The sequence below is a fragment of the Coregonus lavaretus genome (genome assembly GCF_964263955.1).
Source record: "Coregonus lavaretus genome assembly, chromosome: 31".
Lineage (NCBI taxonomy): Eukaryota > Metazoa > Chordata > Actinopteri > Salmoniformes > Salmonidae > Coregonus > Coregonus lavaretus.
In genome coordinates, this window is record NC_140018.1 from 229,595 (window position 1) to 247,571 (window position 17,977).

General features: G+C 46.5%; 1 protein-coding gene across 1 annotated transcript in view; it reads right to left on the minus strand.

The window, feature by feature from the left end:
- Window positions 1-7,274: 7,274 nt before the first annotated feature.
- Window positions 7,275-17,977, minus strand: part of sh3bgrl2 (SH3 domain binding glutamate-rich protein like 2) — a 15,059-nt gene continuing 4,356 nt past the window's right edge. The window contains exons 2-4 of the mRNA XM_084148785.1: window positions 11,959-12,144; window positions 9,631-9,711; window positions 7,275-7,369 (exon numbers count right to left, since the gene is read on the minus strand). Coding sequence (XP_084004911.1) covers window positions 7,355-7,369; window positions 9,631-9,711; window positions 11,959-12,144 — 282 coding nt within the window. The 3' untranslated portion in view covers window positions 7,275-7,354. The remainder of the gene's footprint in view (window positions 7,370-9,630; window positions 9,712-11,958; window positions 12,145-17,977) is intronic.

Genomic DNA, 17,977 nt, shown 5'->3' on the forward strand with positions numbered 1-17,977 from the left:
AAATCTAATAATGAGGATCTATCTAGATTTTTCACATTTAACCGGGTGGGTTTTGTGATTAGCTGGGTTATATTTAAGATCAAGATAAAATGTTCTTAAAGTTATCTGAGATAGGTGTCAGCCAGTCCAGGTTAAAGTCACCTATGACCACCAGTTCAGATTATAGAGAAGGTTTGAAATGCTCAGCTATGATACCAAAGCAGCTGGAGGCCTACGCACTCCAGCAACAAATACATGCACGTTTTGGCTCATGGTCACATCTAAAACCAGGATTTCACATTTCTGGGGCATAGTGATATTAAGAACACATTATGCTACAAACGTGGATTTCACATACATCACCCCCCTCCACCTTTTCTCTACCTGTCACATCTACAAATGGTGTAATTAGCAATGTCAATGTCAACATCCATGATCGAGTCATTTAACCAAGTCTCTGATAAAACAAGAATGTCTGTGTTCGTGTCATGCATCCAGATATCGATAAAGTCCATCTTTGACATCATACTTCGCACATTTAAATGTAACAAACCCAGCCCTTTGCGAGACTTAAAAACAGCAGGGGTGTCCATATTTACCCTAACCAGGTCGTTATAAACTTGATCATTAAGTAAGTCAGTAGATTTCATAGGAATATAAATTAGGTTATCGATGGGCCTGCGGCTGCATCTATTTGGTGTCTGTTTAAATCCTTTTGAGATTAAGATAATGTAGATTTCCTTGACTTTAACATCAGAAACAGTTTGATGTGTGGGTTATATCCCAGTCAGTCTCTCAGAGTCTCTCCTGAAAATGGCCTTGCAGTGTTTAAGCCCCGAGATAGTTTGGGTGAATTCCGTCTTCTTTGTAGAATATTTTCACTTTCCAAAAAGTGTCAAAGTTATCAATAAAGACAACATTGACAGAGTGACAATAACTCTTTAGCCAGACCTGAAGCGATCGCAACCTACTGACTCTACCGTAACCACGTCTCATCGTGGGTATGGGACCCGATATAATGGGACGTTTGTTTAGGTATTTCAGTTTTGCAATTAGTTCCATGAAGTCACTTTTAAGCAGTTCAGCGCTAGCCAACTTAGTGTCATTAAATCCCACATGTACTATAACAGTATCCGTCTGTGGATTTTGGTTTATGGCTTCAGGAAGTAGCGTAGTGATATCCTTTACTTTTGCACCCGGATAGCATAGGGTCCTTACCATTGAAAAATGACGTCAAGGTTCTGAAATTCGTGCCAAAGTGATTGTAAAAAACTGTAAAAGGATCCAGGGACAAAATCTAGCGGTCATAGCACTGTGGCTATCCGCGTCGCTCGATCCAAAATAAATAATACAAACTGGATATAAAATACTAGATATAAAATAAAATGAAATAATTCTATAATAATCAGATCATTAAAAGTATTCACTAAAACCGTTTGTCAGAGAACCACAACGGCAGCTTTCATCATCACGAGATACATACGTCCACCTCAAGTGCCAAATTTGGTGGTGGTTTACCTTTAATATTAGTTTTTACCGTTGAGTCAACATTTTCAACATAGCCATGCACCACTAGCATACGAAAGAGAGATTATTTTCCATTCCTCCATAATAACACAGAAATTATCGCAAATGTTTTTTTGTTGTTGTCGGTAACTAGTTGACTTGACAAAGTCCTACAATTTCAGAAGGAAATTGACGTTTCTTTACGCGTCGGTGCTTTAGGGTTAACCATGTTTTGAAGTGTTACAGAGTTTGTTTACAATTACATTGTTTACAAACACAGCAGTAAAAACAAGTTCTGATGGGGTATTTTGGGTTCTGATGGGGTATTTTGAGTTCTGATGGGGTATTTTGGGTTCTGGTGGGGTATTTTGGGTTCTGATGGGGTACGATAGTCGAACTAAGCTCATGAGGCATTTATAAGTTATAGTACTGTATGGGGTAGGCGTAGGCTATATACACTGAGTGTACAAAACATTAAGAACACCTTCCTAATATTGAGTTGCACCCCCCTTTTGCCCTCAGAACAGCCTTAATTCGTCAGGGCGTGGACTCTACAATGTGTCGAAAGTGTTCCACAGGGATGCTGGCCCATGTTGACTCCGATGCTTCCCACAGTTGTGTCAAGTTGGCTGGATTTCCTTTGGGTGGTGGACCATTCTTGATACACAGGGAAAACTGTTGAGCGTGGAAAACCCAGCAGCGTTGCAGTTCTTGACACAAACCGGTGCACCTGGCACCCCCATTCAAAAGGTATTAACATTTTTGTCTTGCCCATTCACCCTCTGAATGGCACACATACACAATCCATGTCTCAATTGTCTCAAGGCTTAAGTAGCCTTCTTTAACCTGTCTCCTCCCCTTCATCTACACTGATTAAAGTGGATTTAACAAGTGACATCAATAAGGGATCATAGCTTTCACCTGGTCAGTTTATGTCACAAAATACACAAAATAAAATGTATGCACGCATGACTGTAAGTCGCTTTGGATAAAAGCGTCTGCTAAATGGCATATTATTTATGTCATGGAAAGAGCAGGTGTTCTTAATGTTTTGTACACTCAGTGTATATCATTACTTTAAAAGTCCAAAGATGGATAAACAAATGCTTGCACCAATATAGTGATTCAACCGTTCCCTTTTTGTAACAAACAAACAAACATAAAACAGCTTTATATGCACAGTGGGAAAACACATAAAATGCAATGCAGAGATATAATTCAGAATGGGATTCTGATGTAATATGAGTTGGTGTGGAGTGTTTTAGAGTACCCTTTAGACATATTTACACATTGCATTATAGTCGATGGCAAGTGATCGCTCACGTTTTGGGGGATCAACTATGCCAGGGGTACTCAACTCTGACCCTACGAGGTCCGGAGCCTGCTGGTTCTGTTCAGCCTGATAATGAATTGGACCCACCTGGTGTCCCAGGTCTAAATCAGTCCCTGATTAGCAGTGGTACTTGCTTCGAGGTCCAGAGTTGAGTTTGAGGGTAACTATGGTAATATGTTTTATTTTGATAGTCTGTGGAGCATCTACAGATGGACTATCAACACACAACAATGTCATTGTAATAAAAAGGGTGATTATTTTTCTCAACATCATCTTTGTAGACTCGTGTAGAGCAGTGGTTCCCAGCTCCAGTCCTCCAGTACCCCCCAACAGCCCAACTCCAGTCCTCCAGTACCCCCAACAGCCCAACTCCAGTCCTCCAGTACCCCCCAACAGCCCAACTCCAGTCCTCCAGTACCCCCCAACAGCCCAACTCCAGTACCCCCCAACAGCCCAACTCCAGTACCCCCCAACAGCCCAACTCCAGTACCCCCCAACAGCCCAACTCCAGTCCTCCAGTACCCCCCAACAGCCCAACTCCAGTCCTCCAGTACCCCCCAACAGCCCAACTCCAGTCCTCCAGTACCCCCCAACAGCCCAACTCCAGTCCTCCAGTACCCCCCAACAGCCCAACTCCAGTCCTCCAGTACCCCCCAACAGCCCAACTCCAGTCCTCCAGTACCCCCCAACAGCCCAACTCCAGTCCTCCAGTACCCCCCAACAGCCCAACTCCAGTCCTCCCCAACAGCCCAACTCCAGTACCCCCCAACAGCCCAACTCCAGTCCTCCAGTACCCCCCAACAGCCCAACTCCAGTCCTCCAGTACCCCCCAACAGCCCAACTCCAGTCCTCCATTACCCCCCAACAGCCCAACTCCAGTCCTCCATTACCCCCCAACAGCCCAATTCCAGTCCTCCATTACCCCCCAACAGCCCAACTCCAGTCCTCCAGTACCCCCCAACAGCCCAACTCCAGTCCTCCAGTACCCCCCAACAGCCCAACTCCAGTCCTCCAGTACCCCCCAACAGCCCAACTCCAGTCCTCCAGTACCCCCCCAACAGCCCAACTCCAGTCCTCCAGTACCCCCCAACAGCCCAACTCCAGTCCTCCAGTCCCCCCCAACAGCCCAACTCCAGTCCTCCATTACCCCCCAACAGCCCAACTCCAGTCCTCCAGTACCCCCCAACAGCCCAACTCCAGTCCTCCAGTACCCCCCAACAGCCCAACTCCAGTCCTCCAGTACCCCCCAACAGCCCAACTCCAGTCCTCCAGTACCCCCCAACAGCCCAACTCCAGTCCTCCAGTACCCCCCAACAGCCCAACTCCAGTCCTCCAGTACCCCCCAACAGCCCAACTCCAGTACCCCCCAACAGCCCAACTCCAGTCTTCCAGTACCCCCAACAGCCCAACTCCAGTCTTCCAGTACCCCCAACAGCCCAACTCCAGTCTTCCAGTACCCCCCAACAGCACACATTTATATTGTAGCCCAGGACAAACATACCTGGTTCAACTCATCGAGGGCCTGATGATTAGTTGACAAGCTGAATCAGGTGTGCTTGTTTGGGACTACAATATAAAATGTGTAGTGTTGGGGTTCTGGAGGACTGGAGTTGGGCTGTTGGGGTTCTGGAGGACCGGAGTTGGGCTGTTGGGGGGGTACTGGAGGACTGGAGTTGGGCTGTTGGGGTTCTGGAGGACCGGAGTTGGGCTGTTGGGGTTCTGGAGGACTGGAGTTGGGCTGTTGGGGTTCTGGAGGACTGGAGTTGGACTGTTGGGGTTCTGGAGGACCGGAGTTGGGCTGTTGGGGTTCTGGAGGACCGGAGTTGGGCTGTTGGGGTTCTGGAGGACCGGAGTTGGGCTGTTGGGGTTCTGGAGGACTGGAGTTGGGCTGTTGGGGTTCTGGAGGACCGGAGTTGGGCTGTTGGGGTTCTGGAGGACCGGAGTTGGGCTGTTGGGGTTCTGGAGGACCGGAGTTGGGCTGTTGGGGTTCTGGAGGACCGGAGTTGGGCTGTTGGGGGGTTCTGGAGGACCGGAGTTGGGCTGTTGGGGTTCTGGAGGACTGGAGTTGGGCTGTTGGGGTTCTGGAGGACCGGAGTTGGGCTGTTGGGGTTCTGGAGGACCGGAGTTGGGCTGTTGGGGTTCTGGAGGACCGGAGTTGGGGAAAAACACTGGTGTAGAATCATCAATGACAGTTTAGTCAGCCAGGTCAAAGGGCATGTTCGTCACTCACAATTTAGCTAAAATACATTGCGCTTTTGATGCTCTCAAACACGGCCAAAGCCAACACAACACACAGAGAACAGACAACTAACATCATTTATACGGCCGGATTCCCAGATCCAGATTAAGATCCAGATTAAGCCTAGTTCCTGGATTTCAAAACATTCTCAAATGGAGAATCTCAGGTCTATTTGCATAATATGGGTCTGGGAAACCAGGCCGTAGTGATTGTCACAGGAGGGCGGAACAGACAGAGTTGTCATATTAAAAACAGTGTTGATTCTACTATATATTTAAAGTGTACATCTAAATGGCATGTATCAAAAGGAATGTTGTTTTAGTCAGGTTAACATTGACAGATCAAACACAAGATGGTGCTACATTCAGAGGGAATGGGTCTCTTAGTGAGGGAACACAAGTGTGTGTGTATGTGTGTCTATGGGCAGAGAGGCCTATGTGAGTGTAAGCCTGTTATGTGTAAACAACACAATGATTCACCCATCCATTTAATGAGGAGAGAGGGACGACGGGGGGGGGGGGGGGGGGGGGGGGGGGGGGGGGAAGAGAGAGAGAGAGGGAAGAGGAGAAAGAGGGGAAGAGGAGAGAGAGGGGGAAGAGGAGAGAGAGAGGGGGGGGGGAAGAGGAGCGAGAGGGGGGAAGAGGAGCGAGAGGGGGGAAGAGCGAGAGAGAGGGGGGAAAGAGAGAGATGGGGAAGAGAGAGGGGGGGGGAGAGAGAGAGAGAGGGAAGAGGAGAGAGAGGGGGAAGAGAGAGAGAGAGAGGAAAGAGAGAGAGGGGGAAGAGAGAGAGAGAGGGAAGAGGAGAGAGAGGGGGAAGAGGAGAGAGAGAGAGGGGGGAGAGAGAGAAGAGAGGGGGGAAGAGGAGAGAGAGGGAGGGGGGAGAGAGAGAAGAGAGGGGGGAAGAGGAGAGAGAGGGGGAAGAGGAGAGAGGGGGGAAGAGGAGAGAGAGGGGGAAGAGCAGAGAGAGAGAGAGAGAGAGATGGGGAAGAGGAGAGAGAGGGGGAAGAGCAGAGAGAGAGAGAGAGAGAGATGGGGAAGAGGAGAGAGAGAGAGAGAGAGAGAGAGAGAGAGAGAGAGAGGGGGGAGGAGAGAGAAGAGAAGAGAGTGGGGGAAGAGGAGAGCGAGAGAGAGAGAGCGGGGGAAGAGGAGAGAGAGAGGGGGGAAGAGGAGAGAGATAGGGGGGGAGGATAGAGAGAGAGAGAGAGAGGGGGGAAGAGGAGAGAGCGAGAGAGAGAGAGGGGGGAAGAGGAGAGAGAGAGAGAGAGAGAGGGGGGAAGAGGAGAGAGAGAGAGAGGGGGGAAGAGGAGAGAGAGAGAGAGATGGGGGGAAGAGGAGAGAGAGAGAGAGATGGGGGGAAGAGGAGAGAGAGAGAGAGAGAGAGAGAGAGAGAGATGGGGGGAAGAGGAGAGAGAGAGAGAGAGAGAGAGAGAGAGAGAGAGAGAGAGAGAGAGAGAGAGAGAGGGAGGAGGGGAGAGAGAGGGGGGGGAAGCCTATGGGCTGTTGGACATTGCAGCTGACACTGCAAGCGACTGCATACTGACTGATCTGATTTAAACTCAGGAAGTGAGTTCTGAAAATCTGAAAGTACACTTTTTAGAAATAGTTTTCACATATAAACCTCATATGCCCCGAACTCAGAATCAATTGGGTTTCCCCAAAAATAATATGGTCAATGTTGAGAGAACATTTATTTAGATTTGCGATTTTCAAAAATGTTTAAAAAAGTCCCATCTAATACAGCTGTAACGGGCTCACTACATATCCCGCCTCGATTTTAACCATGAGTCCAACTTTGAAGCACAATGTTACCAGGTTCGCCTCAGATCAGCTTTAATGGTCTGACTGCATACAGAATGACCTGGCTACACTCTGCCAGGGGAGATACATTCTGCTATTGATAGATAGAGCGGCTACATAGTGTTCTGAACAACTGACCAAAGAATACATAGCGGTAAAGAATTAGAATAACTACATCTAATTATTTACCGCTAATACAAACAGGAACCCACTGACTAGATCGTCATGGGTACCAGCAGTTGTACAACAAGAAAACAAAAACAAATCAGGAAGTCATTGTCCATCGCTTTTGGGGGTGAAGCCCCGCCTCCAATGGTCTGAAGCTCCTTCTATTGGTCTGAAGCCCCTCCCCCTCCTCCTGTGTCTGTGTCTCTGACAAGTTAGATGGCTGTAGGTGGGGGGGGGGGGGGGGTTTCCGGGGTGGGGGTCAGGGGGGTCATCAGAGAGTTGGGGTGTTTGGCAACATGGTGGCGTCATCATGGTGAGATCTCCGGGAGAGGCCTACGACTCGGAATCCTGAGGAGATATGAGGTAGAAGAAGGTCTCAACCAATCAACCAAGCAACCAATCAATCAAACCTATCAATTCATCAAACAAGCAACCATCTGATTGTGTTCATAACATTTACAGAAATGTTACTTGATGTTCATTGTCCTTGTCAAATAAATAAATAAATAACTACCCCATGGATCAGGACAAAGCCACTTAGTCAATGAACGGCTGCGTTTACACAGGATGCCCAATTCTGATCTTTTGCCCAATTACTGGCAATATGATTGGTCAAAAGACCAATTAGTGGAAAAAGATCAGAATTGGGCTGCCTGTGTAAACGCAGCCATACACACACAATCATACACAAGGATCCAGCACTGTAAAATATATAGACAACAAGAGCATCAACACAATACATTATCAGAACAGGATGTATCGACACAATACATTATCAGAACAGGATGCATCAACACAATACATTATCAGAACAGGATGTATCGACACAATACATGATCAGAACAGGATGCATCGACACAATACATTATCAGAACAGGATGTATCGACACAATACATGATCAGAACATGATGTATAGACACAATACATTATCAGAACAGGATGTATCGACACAATACATGATCAGAACATGATGTATAGACACAATACATTATCAGAACAGGATGTATCGACACAATACATGATCAGAACAGGATGCATCGACACAATACATGATCAGAACAGGATGTATTGACACAATACATGATCAGAACAGGATGTATCCAAGCCGGTAGGATCATAAGGGCCCCTGTTATTTCGGGAGTCCCCTGAGAGAGACCACGTTGTTCTATCTGTCAGCAACATCAACCTTATTAAAAGCCCTCATCAACAAACAAACCTGGATTCGTCCCAAATGACACCCTGTTCCCTATACAGTGCACTACTTTTGAACAGGGCTCATAGGGCCGTAGGGGTCATATGGCTCCTGGTCAGAGGTAGTGCACTGTATAGGGAATAGGGTGTCATTTGGGACGAATCCCTCATTAAAAAGCCCACTGGTCTACTGTTAATCACATCCCAGCCAATGAATGGAGTTATCCAATCAGCCGCCAGACTGGAGACAGACCAGGCATGTGATTGGAGGAAAATCTAATGATCCTGGTTACTGATAATCTGTGGAAAAGGAGACAATGAGTTCATCCCAAATGGCACCCTATTCCCTATATAGTGCACTGTTTGACCAGAGCCCTGATAAAAAGTAGTGCACTATAGAAGGAATGCGGTGGCATTTGGAATGCGCAGTCAGACCATGTGATGTCTGCTGGACAACTGAATCAGACTCATTGTGTTTCTTCTCAGGGTCAGATATCAAGAGAGGAACATACTGTATATTCTCAGGACTCAGGTACGAGTCGTCTAGAAGAGGAATATATATTCTCAGGAATCAGATACGAGTCGTCTAGAAGAGAGCAACATATTCAGGACTCTAGAACAGGGTTTCCCAAACTCTATCCTGGGGCCCCCCCTGGGTGCACGTTTTGGTTTTTGCCCTTGGTTTCTGCACATTTTGGTTTTTTTTGGGGCAAAAAACAAAACGTGCACCCAGGGGGGCCCCAGGACGGAGATTGGGAAACCCTGATGTAGAGAACAGTAACATATTCAGCCACTCTAGGAGAACAATGGAAGTCTGCTCCTCCACCACTGTAGAGTGCTCCTCCACCACTGTAGAGTGCTCCTCCGCCACTGTAGAGTCCTCCTCCACCACTGTAGAGTGCTCCTCCACCACTGTAGAGTCCTCCTCCACCACTGTAGAGTGCTCCTCCACCACTGTAGAGTGCCCACCACTGTAGAGTGCTCCTCCACCACTGTAGAGTGCTCCTCCACCACTGTAGAGTGCTCCTCCACCACTGTAGAGTGCTCCTCCACCACTGTAGAGTGCTCCTCCCCCACTGTAGCTGTAGAGTGCTCCTCCACCACTGTAGAGTGCTCCTCCACCACTGTAGAGTGCTCCTCCACCACTGTAGAGTGCTCCTCCACCACTGTAGAGTGCTCCTCCACCACTGTAGAGTGCTCCTCCACCACTGTAGAGTGCTCCTCCACCACTGTAGAGTGCTCCTCCACCACTGTAGCTGTAGAGTGCTCCTCCCCCACTGTAGCTGTACAACTAGTGGAGTCTTGTGTGTGTGTGTGTGTGTGTGTGTGTGTGTGTGTGTGTGTGTGTGTGTGTGTGTGTGTGTGTGTGTGTTTGTGTTTGTGTTTGTGTTTGTGTGTGTGTGTGTGTGTGTCATACCTTTACCGAGGGCTGTGAGTTGAGGCCTAGGAATGTAAACACAGTGTTGTTCTCCTTGGACTGGAAGAAGTCCTCATAGTCCTGGTGGAACACACACAAACACATTTTCATTTATGGTATGAAAAAAATATTGCAATACTTCCCGAAACCCTTACCCCAAAAAAGCCTTTTTCCTTGTGGGGAAATGTCCGAATTTCCTTTATTTCACTGTCCTTGTGAGGAGTTCTGGTCACCACCCACACTAGTGATGCGTGTGTTGACTCATGACCCGCGGCTGAAGGGCGGGTTGAATAAAAATAAACAATACCTTTAAAAAAATCCATAAAGGTATAATTCTGGTGCAATTCATATCCATAGGCTACATTGAGGTTATTCTTGTTTATCTGACTGGACACGCGCCAAATAGCCTACACGGCCAATCGCCAGATAATGCTTTTGGGAACGGGCAGAAAACCTTAACGTCGATCCATGAAGGCATTGTGAGAGCATTGTCGAAGTTGAATTCAATAAAGACTAACGCTGCGAAAGGAGAGTTGGAAAAAAAAGAGGGAAGGCCAGAAAAGTAATGTTTGGGAAAGATTTGGTGAAGTGGTAAAAAAGGATGATAGCAGTGCAGGCTACGTTATGTGTGATGATTGTGAGGCGCTATACAAAATCGACAGTCACAAGATGGGGACTTCAAATAGGCCTTTAAGGAATGTCAAGGGAACTGTAGCCTACTGGTTAGAAGGGTTAAATGGAAACTGAAATCTGGTCTATAACCTCTCACATAGCCTTAATAATAACTCCTGCAGAATTAAGACTTTCTTGCAGTAAAATTATACACCAAATGTAGGCTAAATTTGGACTGGAGTGGAGAAATTTGATAGATTTTTTTTCTGCATCTTGAGAGAACGCAATGCTCAGTTAGATACCATCTGTAGAGGTGATGTCTTTATCATAAAAGCATCATAGAAGCTGATAGTATTTCAACCACACAAAATATCGAAGCCGACCTGAAATCTTATCAGAAACATGTTGGGTCATTTACACAGCTTTCTATTTCCTTACAACCGGTCAAACTGATGTCATTTGGACATTTTGCACTGAAAACATTTTGCACAGTCCCTAAACGTCTTTGCTCCGCAAAAGATGACAGGGAAAAAACTTTACAGATGTCAACTAGATTGAAGCATTCATTCTATCGATCTATTACATTTATTCTGGTGAGGAAGGGTTTATGGGCAACAAGTAATGGCAGACGAGAAGCTGCATGTATCTAATTATAGACAAGTTGACTAACAAATAGCCTACCAACATGTTTAAAATTATAACCAGAAACATATCGAAATCATGCCCCAAAAAAAATCCTGCAGCCCCTGTCAAAAAATTGTTCTGTAGTCTTTGACTGTAGCCTATAGAACATTTTCTATATTTGCGTGTTAGGGTCCGGTGCGGGCCTCAGATTTTCACATATAGTCGGCGGTTGCGGATGGGTTATTTTGCAATTGTGGGCGAACAAATAGCTGATGCACGCACACGATTTTTTTGGGATCCCCATTAGCCGACGCCAATGGCAACAGCTAGTCTCACTGGGGTCCGACACATAACAACAAATACATTACAGACAAAATACTTTACAATTGACATACATTTAAAAAAACATTAACATTGCTGTTCACTTGCGCTATATAAAATGGAAGGGAGTTCCATGCACTCACGGCTCTGTATAATACTGTACGTTTCCTTGAATTTGTTCTGGACCTGGGGAGACACACACACCTCCTCTGAGTCTAAAATGACAACAGACATTCCCCGTGGGCACTGGCCAAAGATAGTGCACTATAAAGGGGATAGGGGGGGAATAGGGTGCGATTTGGGACGCGGCCTTGATAATCTGCCCCATGGAGCAATGGGATTACGCGGCGCAGGGGTTACCCAGCAACATGCCGACTCAGCACAGCGCACAGGAGGGCTGACGTTAGCACCGCTAGGCAAGCTCTTTCACCAACTGACCATTCAGGCTACATGCTAACATTAGACCAACTAACAAAGGCTATATGCTAAATGCTAACATTAGATTAGCTAATAAAGGCTACAAAGTCCCGCGGGCATCCCTCGGGACCGACAGAGATCATAGCATGGTCAGCATTTTTCATGCTGCGGTTGGGAGCGGGCTGTCAGATCAGACAACTTCGGGATGAAAATGTTTTTGTTGTACCGCAGATTATTTTTTGAAACTGTCTTCATTCTACTTTGTACACATACAAGTAGAATGGGACCAGTTCTTGCGGTCGCGGGGAGTCGGACAGAAATACATCCATCCATCCATCCATCCTTCTATCTTACCCCACAGTAGCAGTCTCCGTTGAAGATCTGTGGGGGCAGCGGGTTGCCCTTGTCTGGGTGTTTCTCCGGGGGGATGTGTTGGTACATCCACAGCCTTCTGTCCTCCACATTGGTGATGTCCACCTCCTGAAAGGAGATCCGGTTGGCCTCCAAGAACCCCACCACAGCCTGCTGGCGCTTCTTTACCTGTAGGGTTGGGGAGAAAGAGACTTCTATCATCGAGTCAGGATACAGAATTTGGAAGGAAGTCACACGATGCACAAGAGAACCATACTGGAGAAGGTTAACGGTGAAACGTCTGTCACCTGTCCCCTTCTGTCATCTGTCCCCTTCTGTCATCTGTCCCCTGTGTCACCTGTCCCCTGTGTCACCTGTCCCCTGTCACCTGTCCCCTTCTGTCATCTGTCCCCTTCTGTCATCTGTCCCCTGTGTCACCTGTCCCCTGTCACCTGTCCCCTTCTGTCATCTGTCCCCTGTGTCACCTGTCCCCCTGTCACCTGTCCCCCTGTCACCTGTCCCCCTGTCACCTGTCCCCCTGTCATCTGTCCCCTGTCCCCTGCCTGCCGCAAAGCAAACCAGACTCCCATATCGACAGACTAAACAAACAAACAAACAAACAAACACACACCTTCTGACTAAAGCCCTATTGGTTAATGTCACCTTCTGACTAAAGCCCTATTGGTTAATGTCACCTTCTGACTAAAGCCCTATTGGTTAATGTCACCTTCTGACTAAAGCCCTATTGGTTAATGTAACCTTCTGACTAAAGCCCTATTGGTTAATGTAACCTTCTGACTAAAGCCCTATTGGTTAATGTCACCTTCTGACTAAAGCCCTATTGGTTAATGTCACCTTCTGACTAAAGCCCTATTGGTTAATGTAACCTTCTGACTAAAGCCCTATTGGTTAATGTAACCTTCTGACTAAAGCCCTATTGGTTAATGTAACCTTCTGACTAAAGCCCTATTGGTTAATGTCACCTTCTGACTAAAGCCCTATTGGTTAATGTAACCTTCTGACTAAAGCCCTATTGGTTAATGTCACCTTCTGACTAAAGCCCTATTGGTTAATGTCACCTTCTGACTAAAGCCCTATTGGTTAATGTCACCTTCTGACTAAAGCCCTATTGGTTAATGTCACCTTTTTATAAAGTTGTTTTTGTGGCTTTACTCAAATTAGCCTCAATCAAATTGTACTCTTGTTTGCTAGATTGCAATCTGTTTAGTTTGAAGCTTGTTGGTAGAACATTTAAGTCATTTAGCACACTGGGTCAGACTGGGTCACACACACTGGGTCACACACACATTGGGTCACACTGGGTCACACACACTGGGTCACACACTGGGTCGCACACACACTGGGTCACACTGGGTCACACACACACTGGGTCACACACACACTAGGTCACACTGGGCCACACACACACTGGGTCACAGCCAGGCCAGCTACTATGGGGTGGTCCGCTGTGCTTGGTTCTGTCCCTACAGATGTAATGAGAGGATAGTCTATGACAGGATATAACCTTGTGTGTGACTTTAGTAGGAAAAACATCCCAGTGAGGATGCACATAAACTCCCACACTTCTCTGTAGGTTATTAAAACACATACACTAACTGCTGACGGTGCTGCCATCCTGTGTCTTAGTCTGCTGACTGCTCCAGCTGGACCCAGTCACCATGAGAGAGGGGGGGGGAGAGAGAGAGAGGGGGGGGGGGGGGGAGAGAGAGAGAGAGAGAGAGAGAGAGAGAGAGGGGGGGGGGGGGGGGAGAGAGAGAGAGAGGAGTACTTCAAACCAGCTGAAATAAACAGCAACAGCAGATTGGCATTTATGATAAGCGTCTACCAGTGCGATGTCAACAAATTACGCATTTAGCTTTCATAGGGTTATTGAATACTGGTGGTAGTCTAAATACAGTGAGGGTTAAAAGTATTTGATCCCCTGCTGATTTTGTACGTTTGCCCACTGACAAAGACAGGATCAGTCTATAATTTTAATGGTAGGTTTATTTGAACAGTGAGAGACAGAATAACAACAACAAAATCCAGAAAAACACATGTCAAAAATGTTATAAATTGATTTGCATTTTAATGAGGGAAATAAGTATTTGACCCCTCTGCAAAACATGACTTAGTACTTGGTGGCAAAACCCTTGTTGGCAATCACAGAGGTCAGACGTTTGTTGTAGTTGGCCACCAGGTTTGCACACATCTCAGGAGGGATTTTGTTCCACTCCTCTTTGCAGATCTTCTCCAAGTCATTAAGGTTTCGAGGCTGACGTTTGGCAACTCAAACCTTCAGCTAGCTCCACAGATTTTCTATGGGATCAAGGTCTGGAGACTGGCTAGGCCACTCCAGGACCTTAATGTGCTTCTTCTTGAGCCACTCCTTTGTTGCCTTGGCCGTGTGTTTTGGGTCATTGTCATGCTGGAATACCCACCCACGACCCATTTTCAATGCCCTGGCTGAGGGAAGGAGGTTCTCACCCAAGATTTGACGGTACATGGCCCCGTCCATCGTCCCTTTGATGCGGTGAAGTTGTCCTGTCCCCTTAGCAGAAACACCCCCCCCCCAAAGCATAATGTTTCCACCTCCATGTTTGACGGTGGGGATGGTGTTCTTGGGGTCATAGGCAGCATTCCTCCTCCTCCAAACACGGCGAGTTGAGTTGATGCCAAAGAGCTTGATTTTGGTCTCATCTGACCACAACACTTTCACCCAGTTCTCCTCTGAATCATTCAGATGTTCATTGGCAAACTTCAGACGGCCCTGTATATGTGCTTTCTTGAGCAGGGGGACCTTGCGGGCGCTGCAGGATTTCAGTCCTTCACGGCGTAGTGTGTTACCAATTGTTTTCTTGGTGACTATGGTCCCAGCTGCCTTGAGATCATTGACAAGATCCTCCCGTGTAGTTCTGGGCTGATTCCTCACCGTTCTCATGATCATTGCAACTCCACGAGATGAGATCTTGCATGGTGCCCCAGGCCGAGGGAGATTGACAGTTATTTTGTGTTTCTTCCATTTGCGAATAAATCGCACCAACTGTTGTCACCTTCTCGCCAAACTGCTTGGCGATGGTCTTGTAGCCCATTCCAGCCTTGTGTAGGTCTACAATCTTGTTCCTGACATCCTTGGAGAGCTCTTTGGTCTTGGCCATGGTGGAGAGTTTGGAATCTGATTGATTGATTGCTTCTGTGGACAGGTGTCTTTTATACAGGTAACAAACTGAGATTAGGAGCACTCCCTTTAAGAGTGTGCTCCTAATCTCAGCTCGTTACCTGTATAAAAGACACCTGGGAGCCAGAAATCTTTCTGATTGAGAGGGGGTCAAATACTTATTTCCCTCATTAAAATGCAAATCAATTTATAACATTTTTGACATGCGTTTTTCTGGATTATTTTGTTGTTATTCTGTCTCTCACTGTTCAAATAAACCTACCATTAAATTATAGACTGATAATTTCTTTGTCAGTGGGCAAACGTGCAAAATCAGCAGGAGATCAAATACTTTTTTCCCCTCACTGTATATAGCTGACTTCACAATGGGTTGCTTGTTCATGCTTTGTGTAATTCTGGGTTCTAGAACACAATGCATAAAGGGTTTATTAGAGTCCAAAACGTCTACACATACGTACGCACAGCAGTGTTCTAGAATACTGGACCGTCTACACATACTGTACGCACAGCAGTGTTCTAGAATACTGGACCGTCTACACATACTGTACGCACAGCAGTGTTCTAGAATACTGGACCGTCTACACATACTGTACGCACAGCAGTGTTCTAGAATACTGGACCGTCTACACATACGTACGCACAGCAGTATTCTAGAATACTGGACCGTCTACACATACTGTACGCACAGCAGTGTTCTAGAATACTGGACCGTCTACACATACTGTACGCACAGCAGTGTTCTAGAATACTGGACCGTCTACACATACTGTACGCACAGCAGTGTTCTAGAATACTGGACCGTCTACACATACTGTACGCACAGCAGTGTTCTAGAATACTGGACCGTCTACACATACTGTACGCACAGCAGTGTTCTAGAATACTGGACCGTTGGCTTTCATACTTTTCAAATTCTCAGCGCAGCTCAAGCGATTTCTCCAACTGTCAACCCATTCAAATGAATAGAGGATGCGTACCGGAGACGCGTTGGTTGGGAATTGTGGGGAGGTGCGCGTTCAGGCTGTGTGTCCCCCACAGATTGTTTACGTCATTTAACAGACGCTCTTATCCAGAGCCACTTACAAATTAGACGGTGCTCTCAGATCCTTGTAACCATGTCACAATGGGACACCAGACTATCGCGTCCCAAGTCTGTGGGACTATGATTTACGCTTAACTGTCAAACTCTCTCCTCATAGCAGGCTAGTCTACTACGGTATGGCTCAACATGAACCACTGTCTAGTGCCTTACAAACTCATCTCTGCTGGGGGCCTATTGTGTATAGATACCATGACCGTGTGTGTGTGTGTGTGTGTGTGTGTGTGTGTGTGTGTGTGTGTGTGTGTGTGTTTGAGGGATGGTGAGGGCACAATGAAACCATTGTTTTGACGCAAAGACAAATGAGGCCAGGGCAATGTAAAGGAGATGAATGTAGAAGTACTGAACAATCATTAGACAGACAGACAGACAGACAGACAGACAGACAGACAGACAGACAGGCAGGCAGACAGACAGACAGACAGGCAGACAGACAGACAGGCAGACAGACAGACAGACAGGCAGACAGGCAGACAGGCAGACAGGCAGACAGACAGACAGACAGGCAGACAGGCAGACAGGCAACACACGGTGACGTAGTGTATTATTGTATGTGTAGTAGCACTGTGCTGTAGTTCAGAGATTAACAGAGATTAACAGAGGACTAATCCTCACACCACCAGTGTGTGTGTGTGAAAGAGAGAGAGAGAGAGAGAGAGAGAGACAGAGAAAATGAACAAGTGAGTGAGAGAGAGAGAATGAAAAAGTGTGAGAGAGAATGAAAAAGTGTGAGAGAGAGAATGAAAAAGTGAGCGAGAGAGAGAGAATGAATGAAAAAGTGTGAGAGAGAGAATGAAAAAGTGAGTGAGAGAGAGAATGAAAAAGTGTGTGAGAGTAAATGAAAAAGTGAGTGAGAGATTGAAAAAGTGAGAGAGAGAGAGAAAAATAAAGATAATGTGGTTATCTGGGTGGTCACATCTTTGGTTGAAAAAGAGGATGTTGGATCTCGGATGTTTACAGTAAGAGAGTACCTCTAAAACAACACTACTGTTTACAGTAAGAGAGTACCTCTAAAACAACACTACTGTTTAGTAAGATAGTGCCTCTAAAACAACACTACTGTTTACAGTAAGACAGGACCTCTAAAACAACACTACTGTTTACAGTAAGACAGGACCTCTAAAACAACACTACTGTTTACAGTAAGAGAGTACCTCTAAAACAACACTACTGTTTACAGTAAGACAGGACCTCTAAAACAACACTACTGTTTACAGTAAGATAGTACCTCTAAAACAACACTACTGTTTACAGTAAGAGAGTACCTCTAAAACAACACTACTGTTTACAGTAAGACAGGACCTCTAAAACAACACTACTGTTTACAGTAAGATAGTACCTCTAAAACAACACTCCTGTTTACAGTAAGATTGTACCTCTAAAACAACACTAAATTCTGTTATATCTGGTGTTATTCTCCTGTCTTATCCGGTGTCCTGTGTGAATTTAAGTATGATCCCTCTAATTCTCCCATCTCTCTCTCCCTCCCCTCCTGGAGGACCTGAGCCCTAGGACCATGCCTCAGGACTACCTGGCCTGATGACTCCTGGCTGTCCCCAGTCCACCTGGTCCTCTCTCCCTCTCCTCCCGGAGGACCGTGAGCCCTAGGACCATGCCTCAGGACTACCTGGCCTGATGACTCCTGGCTGTCTCCAGTCCACCTGGTCGTGCTGCTGCTCCTGTTTCCACTCTTCTGCCTGCGGCTATGGAACCCTGACCTGTTCACCGGACGTGCTACCTTGTCC